This window comes from Hemiscyllium ocellatum, chromosome 26 (assembly GCF_020745735.1).
Source record: "Hemiscyllium ocellatum isolate sHemOce1 chromosome 26, sHemOce1.pat.X.cur, whole genome shotgun sequence".
In the NCBI taxonomy this organism is placed as follows: Eukaryota; Metazoa; Chordata; class Chondrichthyes; order Orectolobiformes; family Hemiscylliidae; genus Hemiscyllium; species Hemiscyllium ocellatum.
In genome coordinates this window covers 19,824,799-19,848,208 of record NC_083426.1, presented here as the reverse complement: position 1 = coordinate 19,848,208, position 23,410 = coordinate 19,824,799, and the positions used below count along the sequence as shown (strand labels likewise).

The following is a 23,410-nucleotide window of genomic DNA, read 5'->3' as shown; positions in this document are numbered from 1 at the left end:
TGATTGGTCAAGCTACCAGGCTTGAAACAAAACAAACTTAATTCATATATGATAATTAAAATACAGACAAAACTTAAAGAAAATAATTGGCTTAACTGTAGCTATCGAAATGCTTAATAAAATAATGGATATATTAACTACTACTAATTAACTCTTCCAATATAGTAAAAACCCATGAACACACCTTTGGCAAAAGGAAATTCAGTAAAATAGATTGACTTACATGCAATTCTAGCAGCAGGAAGAAAACCCAAGCATTTACCTGTAACAGAGAAAAGAGTAAGGCCTTCCACATCTGGCTTCAAGATCCCAGAAACAGCGGCTGAAAGCTAAAACTAAGAAAAACCTGACAGTGTCAGAGTTTGATTCTACCTGTTCAGGCTGTTTCTATTATTCCAAATTAAAAAGAGCCCAAGGCCTCACAAGTTGTTTACTTTATTGGCTTTGAGCAGACTGCTCACACCTCTGTCTCAACTCTTCTTTATACAACAAAAAACAACAAACACCCTAAACACCATAGCATTGTCACACAATGGAAAGACTTGAATTTTTGTGGTTTACGTTGATGGACTGAATGGCAATCTTCATTTTTAATTTTCTGGGAATCTTGTAAATAATTGAATTAAAATGTTGGAAGTGCCAAAAAAGATGACTTTCAAATAAGAAAGTTACCCAGGTTGCAATTAGTTCTGTGCTTCAAAGTTCTTGAAATCATTTTTTTAAAGTGTCTCCTCTTATTTCTTCACTGATGTTCAATACAGGAATAAAGAAAATTTCTAGAATGCTTTGAAACATAAAAGGAAGGCTGATAAAATATCTTAGAAACTGGGCTTTGGCTTTTGACTTTAACAATGTGGAAAACAAAATGCTGTCATTACAATGGAATGAGCAGAATCTGGCACACCTCACATTCCACAGTCGTTGACTTGGGCTGTCAACAACTAACCTCACCCAAATCTGAAAAACTGTACAGTCTTACAAAGACACTCAATGTTCGTCTGTATGTGCAGATGCCATCAAATCTGTAATGAAGCATGCATTCTGTCATAGTGTTAGGGCATGATCTGATAAAATATCTAAACTTTTTACAATATTTGGAGAGGAAGGTTTATGAATTATTAAGCATAAAGCAGAAGATACTTGAGTTTGCAATACAATTGGCTGCGAAAGCAGGGCACAGAAGAGCCATTGTGAGGTAAGAAACTAAGAGAAGATCAATTTAGCTAATTACTGAAAATTAATGCCTCGTTTGTAGTAAGCCCTACGCTATACATTCATACACACCTTGTTGACAAAGGTACATTCTGGGTGTCATTTCCTTCTGAAAGCTTTTTATAGTGTGGAGCAGTATTTAGAGAGTGGAAGTGACATTATAACCCCCCTCCCCCTCCTCCACCAACTCTGTCCCTCTCACTGGCCACTGCTTCAGCCTGCTCTTATCCCTGATATCATATTTACTCCTGAGATGAGCTTGCAATCTATATCTTCTCCATTAACATTATTACCTATTTTTATCATTCATAATGTTGTGCCCTCTTTATCTTTGTGTTCATCCCAGTCTATGCTGCGCATTTCATAACTTGCAAAGTGTTCCATTCATCCATCACTTCTATACTTGTTAATCTAACTTGGCTTCATTATAACAACTCCTTTATTTTGATATACCTAACTTCATATTCAAGTACAAGCCTCTTACTGAGATATCTGTATCATCGGTAGTCACAGGAGGTTGATGAACGTGGTGCCAGTATTTCAGAAAGGTGGTAAGGAGAAGCTAGGGAACTATAGACCAATGAGCCTGACATTGGTGGTTGGCAAGTTGTTGGAGGGAATCGTGAGGGACAAGATTTACATGTATTTAGAAAGGCAAGGACTGATTAGGGATAGTCAGCATGGCTTTGTGTGTGGGCAATCATGTCTCACAAACTTGACTGAGTTTTTTGAAAAAATGTAACAAAGACGATTGATGAGGGCAGAGCAGTAGACATGGTCTAGGCAGACTTCAGTAAGGCATTCAAAAGGTCCGTCATGGTAGACTGGTTAGCAAAGATAGATCTCATGGAATACAGGGAGAACGAGCCATTTGGATAGAGAAGTGGCTCAAAAGTAGATGACAGAGGGTGGTGGTGAAGGGTTGTTTTTCAGACTGGCGGACTGTGACCAGTGGAGTGCCACAAGGGTCGATGTTGACCACTACTTTTCATCATTTATATAAATGATTTGCATGTGAGCATAAGAAGTATAGTTAGAAAGTTTGCAGATGACACCAAAATTGGAAGTTTAGTGAACAGCAAAGAAGGTTATCTCAGATTACAATGGGATATTGATCAGATGGGCCAATGGGCTGAGAAATGGCAGATGGAGTTTAATTTAGATTAAAGAGAGGTGCTGCATTTTGGGAAAGCAAATCTTAGCAGGACTTATACACTTAATGGTAAGATCCTAGGGAGAGTTGCTGAACAAAGAGACCTTGGTTCGTAGATCCTTCAAAGTGGAGTCGCAGGTAGATAGGATAGTGAAGAAGGCGTTTGATATGCTTTCCTTTATTGGTTGCAGCACTAAGTACAGGTGTTGGGAGGTCATGTTGCAGCTGTAGAGAACCTTGGTTAGGCCACTATTGGAATATTGCATGCAATTCTGGTCTTCCTATCGGAAAGATTTTGTGAAACTTGAAAGAGTTCAGAAAAGATTTACAAGTATGTTGCCAGGGTAGGAGGATTTGAGCTATATGAAGAGGTTGAACAGGCTGGGGCTGTTTTCTTTGGAGTATCGGAAGTTTATAAAATCATGAGGGGCATGGATAGGATAAATAGACAAAGTCTTTTTCCTAGGGTTGGGGAGTCCAGAACTAGAGACATAGGTTTAGGGTGAGAGGGGAAAGATATAAAAGAGACCTAAGGGGCAACTTTTTCACACAGAGGATGGTACATGTATGGAATGAGCTGCCAGAGGAAGTGGTGGAGGTTGGTACAATTTCAACATTTAAAAGGCATTTGGATGGGTATATGAATAGGAAGGGTTTGGAGGGATATGGGCCAGGTCCTGGCAGGTGGGACTAGATTGGGTTGGGATATCTGGTCAGCATGGACGAGTTGGACCAAAAGATCTGTTTCCGTGCTGTACATCTCTATGACTCTATGACTCTGTATACCTGGCCTTGTCTCTTCTTGTTCCTCTAGCATCTATTGTGAAAAGGCACTTCTAGATAACAGCGATCATTTTATGATTGAAAGGCAGGAGATTAGTATTTTAAACTTAAACAAGGACAACTATACATTACAACTATACAACTGAGCAAGCTGAAATGAAATACAACACTAGACTAGGGGAAAGACATAAGCGGATATTACAGAATACTCTGTATAATTACTGTACACAGTACTCCAATATGGCCAAATTAAAGTTTTCTACAACTTCAACATGACTGACCAACTTTTGTACTGAGTGTCTAGACTGATGAAGGAAAGTGTGTGCTTTCTTTACCACCTCATACACTTGTATTGCCACTTTCAGGGAGCTACAGATTTGCACCCCAAGATGCCTTCATATATCACTGGTTCTAAAGATCCTGCCATTTTCTGTATTATTTGCTCTTTAATTTGACTTCCCAAAATGCATCACCTCACACTTGTCCAGATTAAACACCATCTGCTATTTCTCTGCACAACTTTCCAACTGATCTATAACCTGCTGTATCCTTTGACATTCTTCCTCACTATCCACAACTCCAACAATGTTCATGTTCCTGCAAAGTTAATAATCACACCACATACATTTTCATTGAAATCATTTATATAAATTACAAACAACAAAGGTCACAGTACTGATCTTTGCAGAGCACCGCTGGTCCCAGACCTCCAATCAGAGAAAAACCCCTCCGCAGATATCCACTGTTTCAATGGCCAACCTAAGTTTGTATTCAATTTATTAATTCAGCATGGATTCCAAATGACTTAATCTTCTGGACAAGCCTACCATGAGGGAGATTGTCAAATGCTTTAGTAAAGTCCTTGTAGACAACATCCCACCCTCATCAATTATCTTTGTCATATCTTTGAAAAACTCCATTAAATTTGTGAGACAAGACCTCTCCTGCACAAAACCAAGCTGACTATCCCTAATAAGTCCATTCATTCTGAAATGCAAGTAAATCCTGCGCCTAAGAAACTTTTCCAAGAATTTCCCTACCACTGATGTAAGGCTCAATAGCCTGTAGTTTCCTGAATTATTGCTGTAGTTTATATTAGATTAGATTAGATTACTTACAATGTGGGAACAGGCCCTTCGGCCCAACAACTCCACACCGACCCTCCAAAGAGCAACCCACCAACGTAAGATGTGGCTTTACCTTCAAAAAGTCTCTCCCAAACTAATTTGTCCAGTTCCTGCCTAATACTGATGAAATTAACCTTCTCTCAGTTTGGAACTTTTACCCGAAGACCAGTCTTAGCTTGATTCTTAATTATCTTAAAGCTTATGGAATTATGAGCAAGTGTTCCTAAAATGCTCCCCAACTGAAACTTTAAACACCTGACCAGGTCTAGTATGGCCCCCTCCCTTGTTGGACAATCTACGTTTTATTTAAACAAACTCCCCTGGATGCACTTAACAAACTCTGCCCCATTTAAGCCCCTTGCACCAAGGGAGCCCCAGTCAATGTTGGGAAGTTAAAATCACCCACTACAACAACCCTGCTGTTTTTACATCTTTCTATGAGCTGCTTACATATCTGTTCCTCTACCCCCTGCTAGCTATTTGGAGGCCTACAGTATCATCATAGTGATTACAGTTTTCATTTTTCCTGAGTTCTAACCATTTGGCTTCACTTGATGAGCCCTCCAAGATGTCCTTTCTTAATACAGCTGTGACATTCTCCTTAATCAGTTATGTAACTCCCTCACCCCTTTTACATCCCTCTCTATCACATTTAAACCCTGGGACGTTGAACTGCCAGTCTTGCCTTTCTTTCAACAAACTTTTATAATGCCTGCAACATCATAGTACCATGTACTAATCCAGGCATCTGCCTCACCTGTTCTACTCCTTGCAATGAAATGAATACACTTCAGACCATCAGTCCCACTATGTTCATTAACCTGGCCCTGCCTGTTCTTCCTATTAGACATACATTAATCTATTAGTTACAACAGGACAACATGCATATAGTAGAATGTTATATTTCAAGTAATCCCAAGTAAGATGGGGGAATGAGAATTTTATATTGACAGGTTAAATGCTATTATAGTGATGATATCATAAATATGTCTCTTAAAGCATATTGACCTGCTGGCTGTGACATATAACACTGTGGTGCAGTTGGGTTTTTAATAGCTTATTACACCTACACATCCTCACTTGTCCAGAAAAGTCAATTCCATATTTTGGAATATTAAGTTTTGCCATTATGCTTTTACAAAAAAGTTATGCTTTTATATAATACATCTTAAGAAGTTTGTTTATGATATTCCAGCTTCAATTTTTTTTTCTAAATGTTATCATTTGGTTCACTATCTAAAAATTTATAAGTGAAAAATAATCAGAACGTTTAGGTTTCTGGTTTGATCTGTGCAAATCCTTCCATGTAATTAGATGGCTTCTGCTTGGAAATCCCTCTGACCTGGCTTCAGATTCAAAGAGCTGTCAGCAGAAGGAAAATCGATGACACAGAAATTACTCAGTCTTCGTAGGCAGTTTTCTTTGAGGGTGATGAAATGTTGTTGCTTTTAGCTGAGCACAAACTGCAGCCCACTGTATTCCCCCACCCCTACTCTAAATGCCAGCCTGGATTACAAGGTGGTCTATATTCCAAAAATTGTGGGTTTTTTGGTTAGAAAATGAGTTCTTTATTACGTATTTGATTCTGAAAGATAGCATTAAAATATCTCTGATTATGCTCAAGCAACCTTTCAAAAACTTCACTGAAATCCAACAGTGAATACTTGTAATTTCATCAGTCACTATAATTATCTTCAAGGGTTTGATTTGAAATCTCAGTGCTTATGCAGCTGAAATTTCAAAAGGTAGGATGACCGGCCATTTTAATTCTCCAATTTAGTAGAACAGAACTTCAAAAAGTGATGTGTTAAATTATACCAAAGTGGAGTGTTCCCACATTAACATTATAGTATGACTTGGGTTGTATTGATTACATTGCTGAGTCACTTTACACTGTGATAAACAAGACTCTAATATAATATAATAATGAATGGGAGATTAGAAGTGAGAAAGGCCTGGAACAGGTAAAAAGCTTTTAAGTGGATAATTAACTGGTTGAGTCCAGTAGACAACAGGAGAGCTAGTTAAGAGACCCATAATAACATGGAAGGAGATTGCCAGTACTTTAGGTATCAGTTTGAGTTCGGTGTCTATTTTGCTGTTTATTACTGACTTAGAAGAAGCTGTCTGAATTTGCCAAAATATCACATTGTGCAGGTCATGAGCAGCAGTTGCTAAGCAGCTGGACAGTTGATATATTTGATTGAACAGTATCGAATATAGTATTCCTGATGAAGGGCTTTTGCCCGAAACGTCGATTTTACTGCTCCTCAGATGCTGCCTGAACTGCTGTGCTCTTCCAGCACCACTAATCCAGAATCTGGTTTCCAGCATTTGCAGTCATTGTTTTTACCCGGCACTGAATATAGACTAATATTTTAATAAAAATCATTTTCAGCAGTTAACAAATATGCAAATTCCAAAAGCGTTGAAGTTTGGGAAGAGTAGGTTTTAATAAAAGAGGTAATCACAAAAATAACATGCATGGAGATCTGTGGGTAATGTTTAGAGTTGTATGGTAGGCTATATTGCATGATTTTTATTTTTGTCGAATTCAATTGAGAGTGAAGTAAAATAGACTGCGAATGCACCTGTACATCATTGCACAAAGTCAACATTATGCCCTTGTGTCATTAAAATACCCTGAAATCATCAGCACAGTGTACAATGGAGATGAAAAACTTAAAAGCAGGAGCTTAGGTGGTGAATTCAAATGTTAGAACAGAATTAATAGTCAGTGAGGAAATCTTGTCCAGCCTCCCCTTGAGCATCATAGACTGTTCTCACTACAATTAGTTTACCAGCCAACAGCAACACCCATATTTTTCCCATCAGCATTTTTATGGTCTGCACATTATTGCATCTCAATAAAGCAATTGAACTCTAATTCTATGTGAATGAATTCTGAGTAACATTAACTGACCTGTGAATTCCTTGCACTTTTGTTGATCTTTGCTCATTTGCTGTTTGTTCCTAGATAAAATGAATACTGTGAGATAGGTAAGTGAGTGCTTTCGGTTTGTTCTTGACAATTTTAGTGCAGCATTTAAGTAACAGCCTTTTTGTGGAGATTTTGACTGTTCATAGGAATAATTATTCATTTGCTGTTTGTGATTTGGCAGCCCAAAATCTATCAGAAGGATATTATTCTACATAGTTCTCTTATCGCTGCAACTTAGCAGAGGGGGAGGATGGTAAGTGCAAAGGCAACCTGGATACCAGGGCGTTTCAACCACTCAAAGGTAGAATGTCTTGTGTATTCTATTCCCACCCACACACATGAAGTGGCGATTGTAGATTCTTTTGAAAGCTGGAATGTTGATTGAAATGTGATTCCTTCAAAAGTTCTTTCCATATTCTAAATGTTTGTGGATTGAGACCTCCATTGGCAGTGGATTGGCAGGACAAATGAGTTGACCTTGACGGAAGATAACAGTGAAAGGATCCCTTCAAGTCATGCTGCTCCACTGGTCATGCAGTTTGTTGGACCAGCACAGCTACATTAAAATTTGACAATGAAGATACTCTGAAGAAGAGTCACTGAACTTGATATACCAACTCTATTTTCCCTTCACAGTTGCTGCCAGAATGCTGAGTTTCTCCAGCAATTTCTGTTTTGTGGCAATGATATGCCAATAGGTCAGCAGTAGGTATTTGACAGAGTTGTGAATCTCTCAGATACAAAATGCAAAATCTGTACATTACTCCCAGAGGCTGCCAAAGGCGTTTTTTCACTTCACCCATTGCCGCCTCCTTTTGCTGTGCACCATTACCTACTTTGTCAGTTAGTCTCGCCTGACCTCTATCCTCCTTTTCTTCTTGCCTCTCCTCCCAAATTTTCCAGCCTTTGTACTTATTTAAATACCGTTACATATCAGTTCTGCTGAAAAGTAATTGATCTGATATATTGGCCCTGACAGTACATTTGACACTGTTAAATGTCAAATGTACTTTGCTGTTGGGAAACCCACATAGTATTTCCCTGGAAGAACGGGTTTCCCTCAGATCCTGAAGAGTGGCAGGGTCTTAACAACATTCCCATAGCCAGCAAATTGAAAGGGAATGTCAGAGATGGGAGAAATCAGAAAGCTTGGGCTGATGAGAGATTGTGGTTGGGTGAGATGACTTCTGAAGTGATCGGAGATTGTATTTGGGTGGAGCATCTTTTGTTGGGGGTTCTATATACCATTTCTACCACAAGGTTCAGTGGGGAAGGGGTGTGTGAGATTCGGGTAGGATGTCGTGTAAGTAGGACTCTGTCAAGTTAGATCGAACACCAGAGTGTAATGGGCACTTGAAGTTCTTGTCTTCCTTGGGCTGAGAAGGCCTTAGTTCTCCTGGGGGAGGACTCAGGAGGGGAGAAAATGTTAGGTTATAAAGCAAAATGATATGGCAGCATTGCATGGTAACTGTTTTGATAATAATATCCACAGTGGTACAAAAAGTGATAGATTACAGTAGCATAAAGAAATAACACCAAACAGAGCCAGAGTGGAAAAAATTGTTAAAAGGCAAAATTAATGATTCTTTACTTAAATGCATACAGTATGTGGAATAATTAATGGCACGAATAAAAGTTATGGATATGATATTGTAGCCTTTACACAGACAGGCTTACAAAGATGTCAAAGTTGGAAACTAAATATTCAGTGGTGTGTGACTTCTCAAAAGGATAGGCAGGAAGGGAACTTTGCCAGTACAAAGAGTAAATACAATACCAAGAATTGACCTGGGATCCTAATATGCAAAATCCATATAGGGTGGAGGTATGAAGTAATAAAGAGAAAAGGATACTGGTCGGAATAGTATACAGAACCCCCAACGGTAGGTGTCCTATAGGACAGAGAATAAATTATGAAATAATAAGAGCATGTATGAAAGGTAGTGCAATAATCATGAGGATGTTTAATCTACATGTAGATTGGCAAAATCAAATTGGTGAAGGCAACCATGAGGAACAATTTATAAAGTGCATTTGGGACAGTTTCCAGGAACAACATCATTGTGAATCCAAAAAGGAATCAGACTACTTTGGATGTAGAATGAAGCAGGATTATTTAACAATCTTAAAGTAAAAGATCCATTAGGAAACAGTGACCATGACATGGTAGAATTTAGCATTCAATTTTAGAACAGGAAAGCATCTGTCCATATACAATGACTGTTTGCAAGGCAACCTTTAGAAATTCTGAGCCCTTTGGATCAATAAAGTGGGTGAACATGGAGGAATGTGCATATTTCGGGGTTCAGCAATAGTCAGAGGCAGAGCCTGAGGTTCACTGCATGAAAGATACATCGGAGCACTGCATGTTTTAGATATTAACATATAGTGTGCAATCCAAATCCTGGCCTCAAGCACTCTTGACCACATCATGCAGCATCACAGAATCAATCCACTAATGGCCGTAATGAACAGAGCAACATATCGCAGCCTGCAACAAGTCTCATTAGTTACCAAGGAGCAATCACCTTGCAATTTCCCTGAGCCTGCACATAATGCAGCAAGGCTCACTTCACAACTTGGACTCTGAGGGTGCTAGACCAGACTCTCCATGACAGGAACTATCCTGTCCATGAAGGCAGCCAGACAGTCACATGCTTTTGTATTGGGTTCCCAGTGCCCCCTGACAAACCTGACTGCTGTACCCAGTGAAGTCATGAATTGATGAAGCCATGGACTCCTCTCCTGCCTAGGGCTGAGCATATGCCTGATTCTCTGTGTGCCAGAAACTTGGACCATTTCTTCCTCATCCAGCTGCAGAGATGTGGCAGGATATTGAGTGGGATGATCAGCCATGATCATATTGAATGTTTCTACATGCTCACCAGCAGATTCTCCAAAGTCCAATCTAGATAACATACCATCTGAGGTGTCAGTATCTGAGTTGGTTGGCTAGATGCACAATGATCTTTTAGAGACGGCACTGGCGACAGTGGGATATCCCAGCAGTGACGAGTAATTTCACCTTTGGCAAGTGTGAGAATCAGAGGAGTATCAGATGAGTTGTGTACCAAGGGTGTGGTGCTTGGTTACTGAGGTGCATTTAGGACAACATTGAAAGACCTCACAGAGAGAAACCTTCCATGAAAATTAATAAAAATGATACCTTGCAATTTCTGATAGGATTCAGCCCTATTTCATTCAATGAGGATCAGAAAATTGAAGCTACCTGAGAATTAAATCTATGTTCTGAAAGTGTATTTATCTAGAACTAAAAGCAGATTTTTAAGAGGTAGTTGCTGATGACTAGAATCCAAGATCCACTGCTGATGATTAATCATCTCTCGGTAGGTGTTTGCTGCCACCTTATGGTGCAAGATCTATCATGCAGTAAAACATTAAAAATAACCCATTCCTCACTGCATTTTTGCAATGAAGATAATATGACACATATAAAAATGCTGCTTTAAATTACTTAAAAGCATGAAAAAATGAATTTCCAGGAATTTCCTGAATGATCCAGCCACTCTGCGACATAGTACTGCTGCCTCACAGTATCAGGAATCCAGGTTTGATTCCAGCCTCGGGCGACTGCTTGCATGGAGTTTGCACATTCTCCCGGTGTCTGTGTGGGTTTCCTCCAGTTTCTCCGGTTTCCTCCCACAATCCAAAGATGAGCAGGCTAGATGAATTGGCCATGCTAAATTGCACATATTGTTCAGGGATGTGTAGGTTAAACATAAGGCAGTAATAAGGCAGGGGAATTGGTTTCGGAGGGACACTCTTTGGAGGGTCAGTGTGGACTTGTTGGGCCAAATGGCCTGTTTCCACATCGTAAGGATCCTATAACTTTGACAGAAATCCCAATAATATGGATTAAGAAATGTTTATATCAAATGCTTGTGGAAATTGTGAGGCTGGAACTGAATGTTGCTGGTAAAAAATGTATTCTCTAAGTAAATCAATCTTGAATTTCCTTTTGTAAAAAAGTTAGAAATTTATTTTAGTGTAGTCTTAAGTACATTAAGGGCAAAAAGCAACTGGGGGAGAATACTGCCCCTTAAAGATCAATGAGGTCATCTATGTGTGGAACCACAGGATGTGGGGGAGAAACAAAATGAATATTTTGCATCAGTGTTTATATTACAGAAAGACATGGAAGTTAGGGAACTTGGGGAAATAAATGTTGATGTCTTGAAAATAGTCCACATTACAGAAGAGGAGGTGCTGGATAACTTCTAAAGCGTAAAGTAGATAAATTCGGACCTATGGTAAGGTCCTAGGTAGCATTGCTGAACAGAGATCTTGAAGTGCAGGTTCATAGCTCCTTGAAAGTGGAACTGCAGGTCGATAGGATAGTGAAGAAGGCATTTGGTATGCTTTCCTTTCTTGGACAGAGTATTAAGTACAGGAGTTGGGAGGTCATGTTGCAGCTGTACAGGACATTGGTTAGGCCACTGTTGGAATATTGTGTGCAATTCTGGTCTCATTCCTATTGGAAAGATGTTGTGAAACTTGAAAGGGTTCAGAAAAGATTAACAAGGATGTTGCCAGGATTGGAGGATTTGAGCTATAGGGAGAGGCTGAACAGACTGGGACTGTTTTCCCTGGAGCATTGGAGGCTGGGAGGTGACCTTATAGAGGTTTACAAAATTATGAGGGGCATGGATAGGGTAAATAGGCAAAGTCTTTTCCCTGGGGTCAGGGAGTCCAGAACTAGAGGGGAAAAATATAATAGAGACTTATGGGGCAATTTTTTCACACAAAGGGTGGTACGTGTATGGAATGAGCTGCCAGAGGAAGTGGTGGCGGCTGGCACAATTTCAACATTTAAGAGGCATTTGGATGGTTATATAAGTAGGAAGGGTTTGCAGGGATATGGGTCGGGTGCTGGCAGGTGGGACTAGATTGGGTTGGGATATCTGATCGGCATGGATGGGTTGGACCGAAGTGTCTGTTTCCATGCTGTACATCTCTATGACTCAAATCAAGTGTGTCCCATGATGTTGTGGGAAGCTCGGGAAGAAATTGTGAGGCCCTAGCAGAGACATTTGTATCATCTATAGTTATGGATGATGTGCCAGAAGACTGGAAAGTGGCTAATCCCTATAGCATGGGAACAGACCACTAGGCCCATTGAGTCCACACTCACCTCTCTGAAGGGCACCCCAACAGACCCACCTTACCCATGTAACTGCACTTCCCATGGCTAATCCAGATTGCCTGCACATCCCTGGACACAATAGGCAATTTAACATGGCCAATCCACCGATCATGCACATCCTTGCATGTAGGACGAAACTGTAGCACCCAGCAGAAATCCTCACAGACTTGGGGAGAATGTGCGAACTCCACGCAGCCAGTCACCTGAGGCTGAAATTCAACCCAGATCCTTGGTGATGTGAGGCAGTAGTACTTAACACTGAGACCTGTGCCACCCCTGTTGCTGTGTCTTTACTTAAGAAATGCTCTAAGGAGATGCTTGGGAACTATAGACCAGTGAGTCTGATGTTAGTGATGAGTAAGTTGTTGAAGGGGATTCTGAGAAGCAAGATTACATGCATTTGGAGATACAAGGACTAATTAGGGATAGTCAGCAATGGCTTTGTGCTTGGAAAATCATGTCTCACAAACTTGATTGAGTTTTTCAGGATATGACCAAGAAGTTAGATGAGGGCATGAGTTATAAGGAGAAATTGGATAGACTGAGACATTTTTTTCACTGGAGCATAGGAGATTAAGGGGTGACCTTCTTGAGGTTTATAAAATCATGAGGGGATTAGCAAAGGCCTTTTTCCAAGGGTTGGGGAATTTAAAACTAGAGGGTATAATTTTAAGGTGAGAGGAGAAAACTTTAAAAGGGACCTGAGGGGCAACATTTTCACACAAGTGGTAGATGCAAGTAAGGTCACAACATTTAAAATACATTTGGACAGGTACATAAATATGAAATGTTTAGAGGTAAATTGGCCAAATGCAGGCAAATAGAACTATTTTAGATTGAGAAACTTGATCAACATGGACAAGTTGGACCAAATGGTCTGTTTCTGTGTTGTATGACTCGATGACTCTAAGTGAAGAAATCTTTCTTTCGTGAACACTTCAAGGTCAATGTTATGTATGCACTCATTCACCATTGGGCCTTGCCATTTTGAGAATGCATACTAGATTTGGTTTTGTTCACCGTTGGATTTTAAACCATAATAACAAGCTGCTTACAGCAATGAGCTGTTAAGGATACCCTTGCAGAAGTCAGTGATTACAGGTTCACAACTTACTTTCCAGTCTCACAGTGTTGCAAAAAATACACTTGTGTAGTAAAACAGAAGTTGGTGGAAATATTAAGCAGGTGCCTAGCAGCATCAGTGGAAAATAAAATACAGTTATAGGCCAAATTTTCCTGGCCCATGAAGCCAGGTTTGGGAACATAGTGGGGAACCCTCAGCAGGATGGTTCCTGAAGACTGAGCTGCCTCTAGGTGACTTTACAGGGAACAGGCTGCTTTGGAAATTAACAGTCTGCTGCATGGAAGCCAATCAAAGCCTCAATTAAGATCCATTGTTTCAACTTCTGTGATGCCCCATGCCTCCATTTCCCCATCACAGTATGACCATGATGCATTAGGAGTCCAAAAACATTGCTTTTGTAGAATGTAACCAAGCATGACTGGCTAGAATTAATTGGCAGCAGAGGGGCCATCACTTTTAGAGGGGTTCTTGTGATGCAGTAGTAGCATACTTACCTCTAAGCCCAGAAGGTCTGGGTTCAAATCCATGCTATCATGATGTGTCCGAACAGGTTGATTTATTTTTAGAAAAGCATCAATGCTTTCCCAGGTTCATGATTTGGAGGTGTCAGTGTTGGACTGGGATGAACAAAAGTAAAAATCGCACATCGTAAGGTTATAGTCTAACAGGTTTATTTGGAAGCACTATCTTTCAAAGCACTGCTCCTTCATCAGGAGTATAAGATCGTAAGACAAAGAACTTAAGGCAAAAGTTTACAGTGTGTTGCAACTGAAATGATATATTGAGAAAGACCTGGATTGTTTGTTATGTCTCCCATCTAATGATATGATCATTCTAAAAGATCCAAGTCTTTTTCAATATATCATTTCGGTTGCATCACACTGTCAACCTCTGTTATAAATTCTGTGTCTTTACGATCATTTACTCCACAACCACCTGATGAAGGAGCAGCGCTCCGAAAGCTAGTGCATCCAAATAAGCCTGTTGGACTATAACCTAGTGTTGTGTGACTTTTAACTTCACAGCTTCAGGAATGTATACAGGCAATCTTCTGGAAGAGTCACTCTCTTCCTGGAAACCCCATTGTACCTTGTTCAACACTGAAGAGGAAGGCTTTTCTTAGCACCTTTATTTTGAGGTTTTCCTCAGCTCTCAGCCTTCTCAAACATCATTCAGTTCTCCCAATGAATCATAGAATCATAGAATCCCTACAGTGTGGAAACAGGCTATTTGGTCCAGCAGTTGTTTTGAAAGTTCACAAAACTAAGCTGTTTCTATCTCCACAGCTGCTATCTGACCTGCTAAGTTTCTCCAGCATTTTCTGTTTGTATTCCTACTGTATACTGTTTGTTATGATTTTTGCAAAGTCAAGGCAATAGCAGTAAAAGGCACTTCTGACTTTATGGATCATTTCACATTGGAGGATTATCACTAATGCAGACTTGTACTCCATCATCAAGTATCATGAGTCTTTTCACATCATTGTTGTCCGGTTTTAAAAAATCTCCAGACTTTTTAACTCTCAATGATTCCAAAGCTTTTACTTGTTCAAATTTAAATCGGCTGTGTTAAATTAAACATGTCCAAGCTGAAAGTTTGTAAATTCCAAACTGGTTTTCCCCATTCTAGATAATTCTCAGACCTCCTAGTTTTTCCCCACACACCCTGCAAGCATTTGTTTTGTGAGAGTGCTTCACCTCCCAGGATTTCCAAACAACCTTGGGCCAAGTGGCTATTCTTAATTATGCAGCGTAAATGTTCTGTAATTGTTCAGTTACTTGGGCATCACAGTGAAATATTTTTAAGGTTTTCTTTCACAGTCTTCCACAAAACCTCATTATGTTTAATGAGTAGCAAACCATGCACTTTCTGGGTTTGGAGGGTAGGATTTGCAATGTTATCAGAATTCAATATTTTTCTCTATTTAATTGCCTTGCTTCAAGGTAATTTAGACCCAGTTGTTATTTTAACCCAGACCTGCAAAAAGAAATTCACGTGGTCTCCTTCCCAAGACCAGAAGTCATGCATGAGAAACCTAATAAAAAGTAGTGACATTTTTGCTGTTTCAGGCACTGCAAGCAATCCTTGGGCCTCCCATGCAATGAACAGTACCCTCCATGCCATTCTTGCCAGATTTGAGGAAGGGCTTATGCCCGAAACGTCGAATTTCCTATTCCTTGGATGCTGCCTAACCTGCTGTGCTTTAACCAGCAACACATTTTCAACAGATTTGAGCAGAAATCCATCCTGCAGGGTATTACTTAGAATCATAGAGTCATAGAAATGTTCAGCACAGAAACAGACTCTTCGGTCCAACTTGTCCATGCCGACCAGACATCCTAAATTAATCTAGTCCCTTTTATCAGCACTTGCCCCATATCCCTCTGAACCCTTCCTATTCATGTATCCATCCAGGTGCCTTTTAAATATTGTAATTGTACCAGTCTCCACCACTTTGTCTGGCAGCTCATTCCATATACACACCACCCTATGCATGAAAATGTTGCCCCTTAGGACCCTTTTAAATTTTTCCCCTTTCACTCCAAAGCTATGCCCTCTAGTTCTGGACTCCCCCAACCCAGGGGAAAGACCTTGTCTAATTACTCTATCCAAGCCTCTCATGATATTAAAAACCTCTATCAGGTCACCCCTCACCCTTCGATGCTTCAGGGAAAGCAACCCCAGCTTATTCAGCCTCTCCAAATAGCTCAAACCCTCCAACCCTGGCAACATCCTTGTCAATCTTTACGGAACCTTACTACTTCCAGTTGCTTCCAAACTGTTGCTAAGCCATGCGCCTCACAGTCCAGCCCATTCCACATTAGAGGATAATTTAAACAAGTCCCAGATTGCTGAGAGCTTTATTTTAAAGTCTCCTACCTAATCAACACTATTTTGTTCTGTGTATCACAATCACTGCTGCTTATTATACTTCCCTGGTTTTCCTATTTGACGCTGAAAATTGCTGCTGCATAAAATCTGAACTATGGCCTAAGCAGCTCCTATGATTATTGCTGCTCTGTGCAACAAAAGCTGTTTGTAGGACAATTAAGATTATAAGGAATTTAGTAGCTTATGCTCACTGCTGCAAGCTTGGCACATCAGATTTAGAGACAAATCTGGTTCAGATTTTAACTAAACCAAAATATTGCAAGTGAATGTCTGCTTTATTTTCTGATTCATTTCACATTTATATCTATAGTAGGAATGAGCATTATGAGTAATTGTGAAACGTTGCCTCTTTTATTTAACTGAACATTATTGTTTTTGTTTGGTCAGCACTGCAAAAATGATGCATGTACTTTTGTTTTGGTAAAACTTGATTCCACACTTGTGCACCCTTTAAAATGAGCCCCCAAAGCTTCCTCAAACTTTTTGCCTATTTCTGTGAACTGTCACCTGTCCTTTGCCTGTAGTGAAGTGAGAGCCAGTCAGTTGTGGAAGTGTTTCTTGGAGGATGGTGGGCATGCTCAGGGTGGTCAAGGGAGAAATGGAAAGTGTGCCAAATGTACTAGCCTCTGTGTCACACAGCTTTGCTAATGGCATTGATTTTTTTTTCTCTGACACCAGTTGGCTGCACTGGGATTGAGGCGATAGGCTGGGGAACTTCCTCTCTGTGACACACCTGAGTGACTTAATAGAATCGCATTCAGATATCTGTACTTCCCATCTTCTCTCTCCTCCAGGAGGATATGGAGTTCGACACTTGTAACATTTGATATTCTTCTCCTAGATGGTACCCTAAACTGTTGTCCTTATGTAGAAAGAGTGCTTGGTTGCATAATTCTATTCCATTTTCATAAAACAAAGGCTGTATAATGCAATGAGGTTTCTAAGAGTGAAAGAGCCAAGCATCATTCCTCTTGTCCATTTATCTCCCTATAGTTGCTGAGATGAGTGCATAAAACTTTTTTTATAGCTGCACAGCTCTGACGTGTACCCATTTCCCATGAATTTATACATGATCTACATAAATAGCAATGCAAAAAAAAACCCATTGACCTATACAGCATAAATAGAGCTTATGTCTTTTGAAAGAGCTCTCCAATTAGTCCCACCCCCTGCTCTCGCCCTGTGACACTGGGAGCCTTGTTTAAATGCATCTGTTGGGCAAAAAGTTTGTTTTAATGAGACAGATGTGTCATAAACCAAAGTGTGGAAATTCTAGGCTTACGTCTATGCATATTTGTGCATTGATATCCACTTGAGGTTTCCACCTGTTGCTGAATAATTGTTTTGTAAGTACTTGCCTTCTATTTATTTATACAATGTAATGATGTTATAAAAACATCAGTACTGCCATGTCACAAGGGAACTATAACCAAAAATTGCATTGAAACTGATAGCTTATTATTGACCTTAAAACAGACAAAATTCTTCAACTATCAGATGATATGCATAATTGTAATAGACATTTTCCCTTTAATCATACACAGCAAACACTGTGACTACTAATTTGCCAATTTGAATGAGGCTTTTTTCAGGTGAGCCCAGTGATGCTAATATAAATGCCTGGAATTATATTTAACTTATGTGAGATCATACCTGACACAAAGATAAATAATTAATCCCATTAGCCTTCATATTACAAAATTCCTGACCCAGATCCGCAAGTGTATTAATTTAAATATAATCCTAAATATAAATCTTACGCAAGTATTTCTGGACATGCTGATCTTAGCACGCTCATAAGTATAAAAATAAACACACCATGCTTTCGATCTATTTTGAGTTATTTTGGACAATATATAATGTGAAAGGATCCATGCCTATGACTTGCATGGCAGTTACTTCCAGCTTGTAAACAATTGACACCAACAATTGACATGGTCTCTAATTTTCCTTCGGAGTTCCACAGGATATGTGTCCCCAGCACGTGGTTGGGTGGAATTGGAATGAAAGTCTTTCTTGGCAAAATTAGCTTTGTCACACCTGATCTAAGGTAACCAATAAAGATGAAGCCAGTTTTGCCAGTTTTGTTTATATGTCAAAGAGTTGGAATTACATTCTGGGGGACAATTTCCATACCATCAGCTGACAGCTATTATCTTCTTAGGTGCAATCTACAATCTGATTGCCATCTCTAAAAATAATATTTCAGCCCTTAATTCCATTTTTTTTAAACAGAGGACTGCTACAGAGACAAAATAACTGCAAGTGTAAATTCAGTGGCTGACTAGCAAATGATTGTATGGGGTCAATAGGATATCATACCTAGAGGTATCAAAGAAATTTCAAACTGAGTGGGAGGTGATCTCTTGTCATTATTATGAGGGGCTGATAACACCCCTGCTGAAAAAAATGACCACACCCTGCAGATTATCTTCCAAAGTGCAGGTACAGTTTGAGTTCTATCCTTTGAAGAATACACAAGGAGAGGTATTAAGAAAGGTTTGGAGGGATATGGGTCAGGAGCAGGCAGGTGGGACCAGTTTAGTTTGGGATTATGTTTGGCATGAACTGGTTGGACCTAAAACTCTGTTTTTGTGTTGCATGACTCTATGAGATGGATGAAATAGAGTCATAGAGATGTACAGCATGGAAACAGACCCTTTGGTCCAACCTCTCCATGCTGACTAGATATCCCAACCCAATCTAGTCCCACTTGCCAGCACCCAGCCCATATCCCTCCAAACTCTTCCTATTCATATACCCATCCAAATGCCTTTTAAATGTTGAAATTGTACCAACCTCCACCACTTCCTCTGGCAGCTCATTCCATACACACCACCCTCTGCGTGAAAAAGTTGCCCCTTGGGTCTCTTTTATATCTTTGTCCTCTCACCCTAAACCTATGCCTCTAGTTCTGGATCTCCCTGATCCCATGGAACAGACTTTGTCTATTTATCCTATCTATGCCCCTCAAAATTTTGTAAACCCCGAGAAGGTCACCCCTCAGCCTCCAAAGGTCCAGTGAAAACAGCCCCAGCCTGTTCAGCCTCTCCCTAGAGCTCAAATCCTCCAACCTCAGCAACATCCTTGTAATTTTTTTCTGAACCCTTTCAAGTTTCAAATGTTTTCTTTTTACAGGGATCTGGTGAGATCCAACACGCAACAAGTCTATTACACCGACTTCCCACACAAAAAGCAGAAACTCTAACTATGGTAAGTTTACCAGCGGATGTTCTGTTTCAGTGAAATTTGGATTGGGACTGCCATCTGTACAATGTTTAAGATTGGGAGTACTGTCATGTTTGGGAGCAGGGAACGTCAGAAAAGATTAGAAAACGGAGGCTGTTCCATGTATCTCTGGGGGCTCTCGTATAGTTCCATTGCTTAGAGATTATCAGCAAAAAGTCAGAAAATTGCGTAGAATTAATTGCGGGAATCAGAAAACAAAGATTTGTTTTAAAAAGATAAAGATCGGATACTTTAACGCTTAGGGCAATCTGTTACTAAGACCCTGAGGGATCCACACTGGGAAAAGCAGGATAGGGCATGAGTTTGTCATAGTTTATGAGCTATTGGGACTTTTCTCAATATCTCCTTCTCCTCCAGTTGTGCGTTTAGCGTGACCTTATCCTCCTCCTTTAAGGCGCTGATCTGTAACTTAGTGGCTTGGATTTGTTTTGTAATCTTTTTTTATTGGAACTAATACTCAGCAGGGACACAGAAGGAGCTGGATTCGAAGCGAGGGACCATAGCAGACAAATTGCTAGTAGCATATTTACTGTCCTGTTCCATTTTTATGCAATATCTTTAGTAAGTATCCCAACGCTTGAAATTCCAAGTTATTAAATTTCACTGTCTGCTAAAATTCAAACAGGCGAACCGACTCCTGCTCCGAACAGACGGAGATTTCTTTGTTATTCAGATGTTGATAAATTTTAAAACGTGGAATTTTGTTTTCTCTCCTAGGAATTGTTCTGTCAGTTTATATCTGCCCCTTTTCTATTTCGCCAGAGGTGCCCAGTTTGACGATTGGCAGAAACGATGGGCCGCAAGGAGGAGTGTATTTGCAGGAGGAAACAGACTCTGAACATCACCGACAGTTTCCAGTTAATGGAACAACTGGGGTCGTAAGTAGCTCCGCTTTGAGACATGTTTTGGGACTGCACACTATTCTGCAATTAAAATGGAAGCACCCAGTAGGTCAAAGCTGTGGAAGGAGAAAAGTTGTAGGTGGACATCTTTCCCGGAGTAACATACAATATAAATTCCATTGAAACTGGAGAGAAGCCGCCAAGTAGTCAGCCTGAATTCACTGAGTACAGCTCGGGTACAATGACAGGGGGAATGCAGAGAACTCCAGTTTAACTCCTGCAAGTATTTAAAAATAGACGAAGCAGACATTCGCCATTAGAACACCTTAATTTCAGCCCCATTATTAATAGGTTGTCCACACTGTAAGTAATCTAATCTAATCTAAGTAATAGGAGGGCCGATCTATCTTAAATTTTAATTATTATCTGTTACAAAGTAGACAATATAATGTTAATCCTTGCAATGAAAGATATATTACTTCATCAATAGTGGTTGATTTTTCTTTTTTGCCTTTAAAATGAATATAGGATTTTTCAACCGCTTTCCACCTTATTAATGATGAGTCAGTCAGTTTATAAGGATTTAGATTCTGTGTGCTTGATTTGTGCACAGCTCTTTCAAAATTGGGTTGCGCATTTCGACTTGCCACCATCCGGTGTGGATTGTTGTGTCAGGCACATGTCCTTCTCCGTGGGCAAACATTGCCACTTGTCAGGTACAATCAGTGCCCTGAGATAGCACATTATCTGTGCAGCAACAACCCAGTGTTTAGAAAGTGAGGTGAAGTTAATACAAAATCCCTGCTGCCTGTTTTCTTTCTTGATGAAGTTCGAAGATCTTGACCAAGTTCTGGGTCCTGACAGGAAAACAGATCCTTTTCTTTCAGCCTCCTGCTTCGTCTCAGTGCAGATCAGGGAATTTATGGCAACTGAATGTAGATCATTTTCTGATAAATCTGCATTATAGATGTCAGTAGCTGTTTATCTTCCTGGTTAATGTCACTGTTAATCGGGAATTAACAGCTTGCTAACATCATCCCAGACTGTTGTGAGTTGAGCAAAAACATTAATTGGAATTATAAAATAATCCAGACATGTATGTTTGTTTCTATTTTTAAAAAAAAATTCTGCCAGGGCTATTAAATAGGCTGCAAGCCAAACCTAATCTTCATTGACAGCTGAAAACTATTCAACCATTGTTTCTGAATTGATCTGAAATTTAAATAGGTTCAAGGTTTATTCTGTCCTCTGTCCTTGAACTTGAATCCACTTCTTTTGCCTGTCAGATGTTTCCATTTAATCGTGTGACTGAAGGACTTTGTCACTTGTCTTAATCACTTACCAGTTTTATTCCCAGACGATAATTCACAAGATAAAATTAAATCAATATACAGAAAACACATTATAACATTACCGGGATGTAGGTGTTGCCCTGTCAGCATCTGTTGCCCATCCTAATACCTTATTAGGCCATTTCACCTTGCTGTGGAATGGTGGCTCAGTGATTAGTAATGTTGCCTCACAGCACCAGGGACCCAGGATTGATTCCAGCCTCGGGTGACTGTCTGTATGGAGTTTACACATTCTCCCTGTGCCTGTGTGGGTTTCCTCCAGGTGCTCTGGTTTCCTCCTACAATCCAAAGATGTGTAGATTAGGTGAATTAGCCATGCTAAATTGCCCATAGTGTTCAGAGATGTATAGGTTAGATGCATTAGTCAGGGGTAAATGTAGGATAATAGGGTAGAGGAATGGGTCTGGGTGGGTTACTCTTCAGAGGGTTGGTGTGGATATGGTGAGCAGAAGGGCCTGTTTCCATTCTGTAGGGATCCTATGATTCTTGAATCACATTTAGGCCAGACCAGGTAAAGAAAACAAATTTCTTTCCCTAAAGTACATTAGTGTATTAGATGGGTTTTACAACGATTTTACAGCAATAGCTTCATTGCCATCATTATTAAGATTAATTTTCAATATTAGGTTTTATTGCTTGAATTTAAATTCTTCCAGCTGCAAGATGGGTCTTAGAACTCCAGGAGCATCTGGATTACTAGCCTATAATATTACCACTACATGACCATCTTCCCTTAAATGTAAATGAGTATGCTAGCCACTATTGAACATTGATTTAAATAGATCTGCTAGAATGCAGAAACAGGCAATCATTCAACAAAGCAATAGGATATAGTTATATGTTGCTGTGAGAGATCAGAAAGACCATGGCCATAGGAATATTGTAGGCATAGGTTTCCAAGATAATGCAGTAACAATAGTGTGTAAGGGGAATTGTGTCTACAAAATGTCTGCCTGAGTAATTCTTTACAAATACAACTTGTGTATTTATGTTGCTATTGAAGGAAGTGCTGTCAATGTGTTTTATGTGAAGGAATTAATAGTTTATTAGTTCTGCAAAGATTGGTTTGCTGTCGTCTCAAGTAGTAGATTACAAAAGAATTAATATGAATAAAATGAGCCTTCAAAACCTTCTAAGAATTATTTAGATGAGCACTTTCAATGACAAAGCATATTCTAATTGGATTAAAATAGATAGCTGCCTGGTGGCTGGTGTGGGTAAAGGCGAAAGGGCTATTTTCTGTGCTCTAAAACACTATGGCTCTAAGACTCTAAAAGTTTATTGTGAATGAGTTTATAGATGTGCTGTCCTCAAATAATCCTGGGGATATCTGTAAAGATAGTCAAGGATTGATTAAGGATAGTTAGCACAGCTTTGTGCATGGGAAGTGGTGTCACATAAACTTGATTGAGTTTTTTGAGTATGTAATCAAAATTATTGAGGGAAGAGTGGTAGTGTTGTCTACCTGAACTTAATAATAAAGTCTTTGACAAGGTTCTGCATGGTAGACTAGTTAATAAAGTTAGATCACGTGGAATTCGGATAGACCTTGTCAATTGGATACAAAATTGACTTGACAGTAGGAGACAAAGTGTGGTGGTGAAGGATTGT

The 23,410-nt window shown here is 39.7% G+C and overlaps 1 protein-coding gene across 1 annotated transcript in view; it reads left to right on the top strand.

Moving 5' to 3' along the window:
- LOC132828381 (calcium/calmodulin-dependent protein kinase type 1-like) overlaps nucleotides 1-23,410 on the top strand; it is a 67,421-nt gene that overhangs the window by 9,951 nt on the left and 34,060 nt on the right. Inside the window, exons 2-3 of the mRNA XM_060845435.1 lie at nucleotides 19,495-19,569; nucleotides 20,368-20,483. Coding sequence (XP_060701418.1) covers nucleotides 20,398-20,483 — 86 coding nt within the window. The 5' untranslated portion in view covers nucleotides 19,495-19,569; nucleotides 20,368-20,397. The remainder of the gene's footprint in view (nucleotides 1-19,494; nucleotides 19,570-20,367; nucleotides 20,484-23,410) is intronic.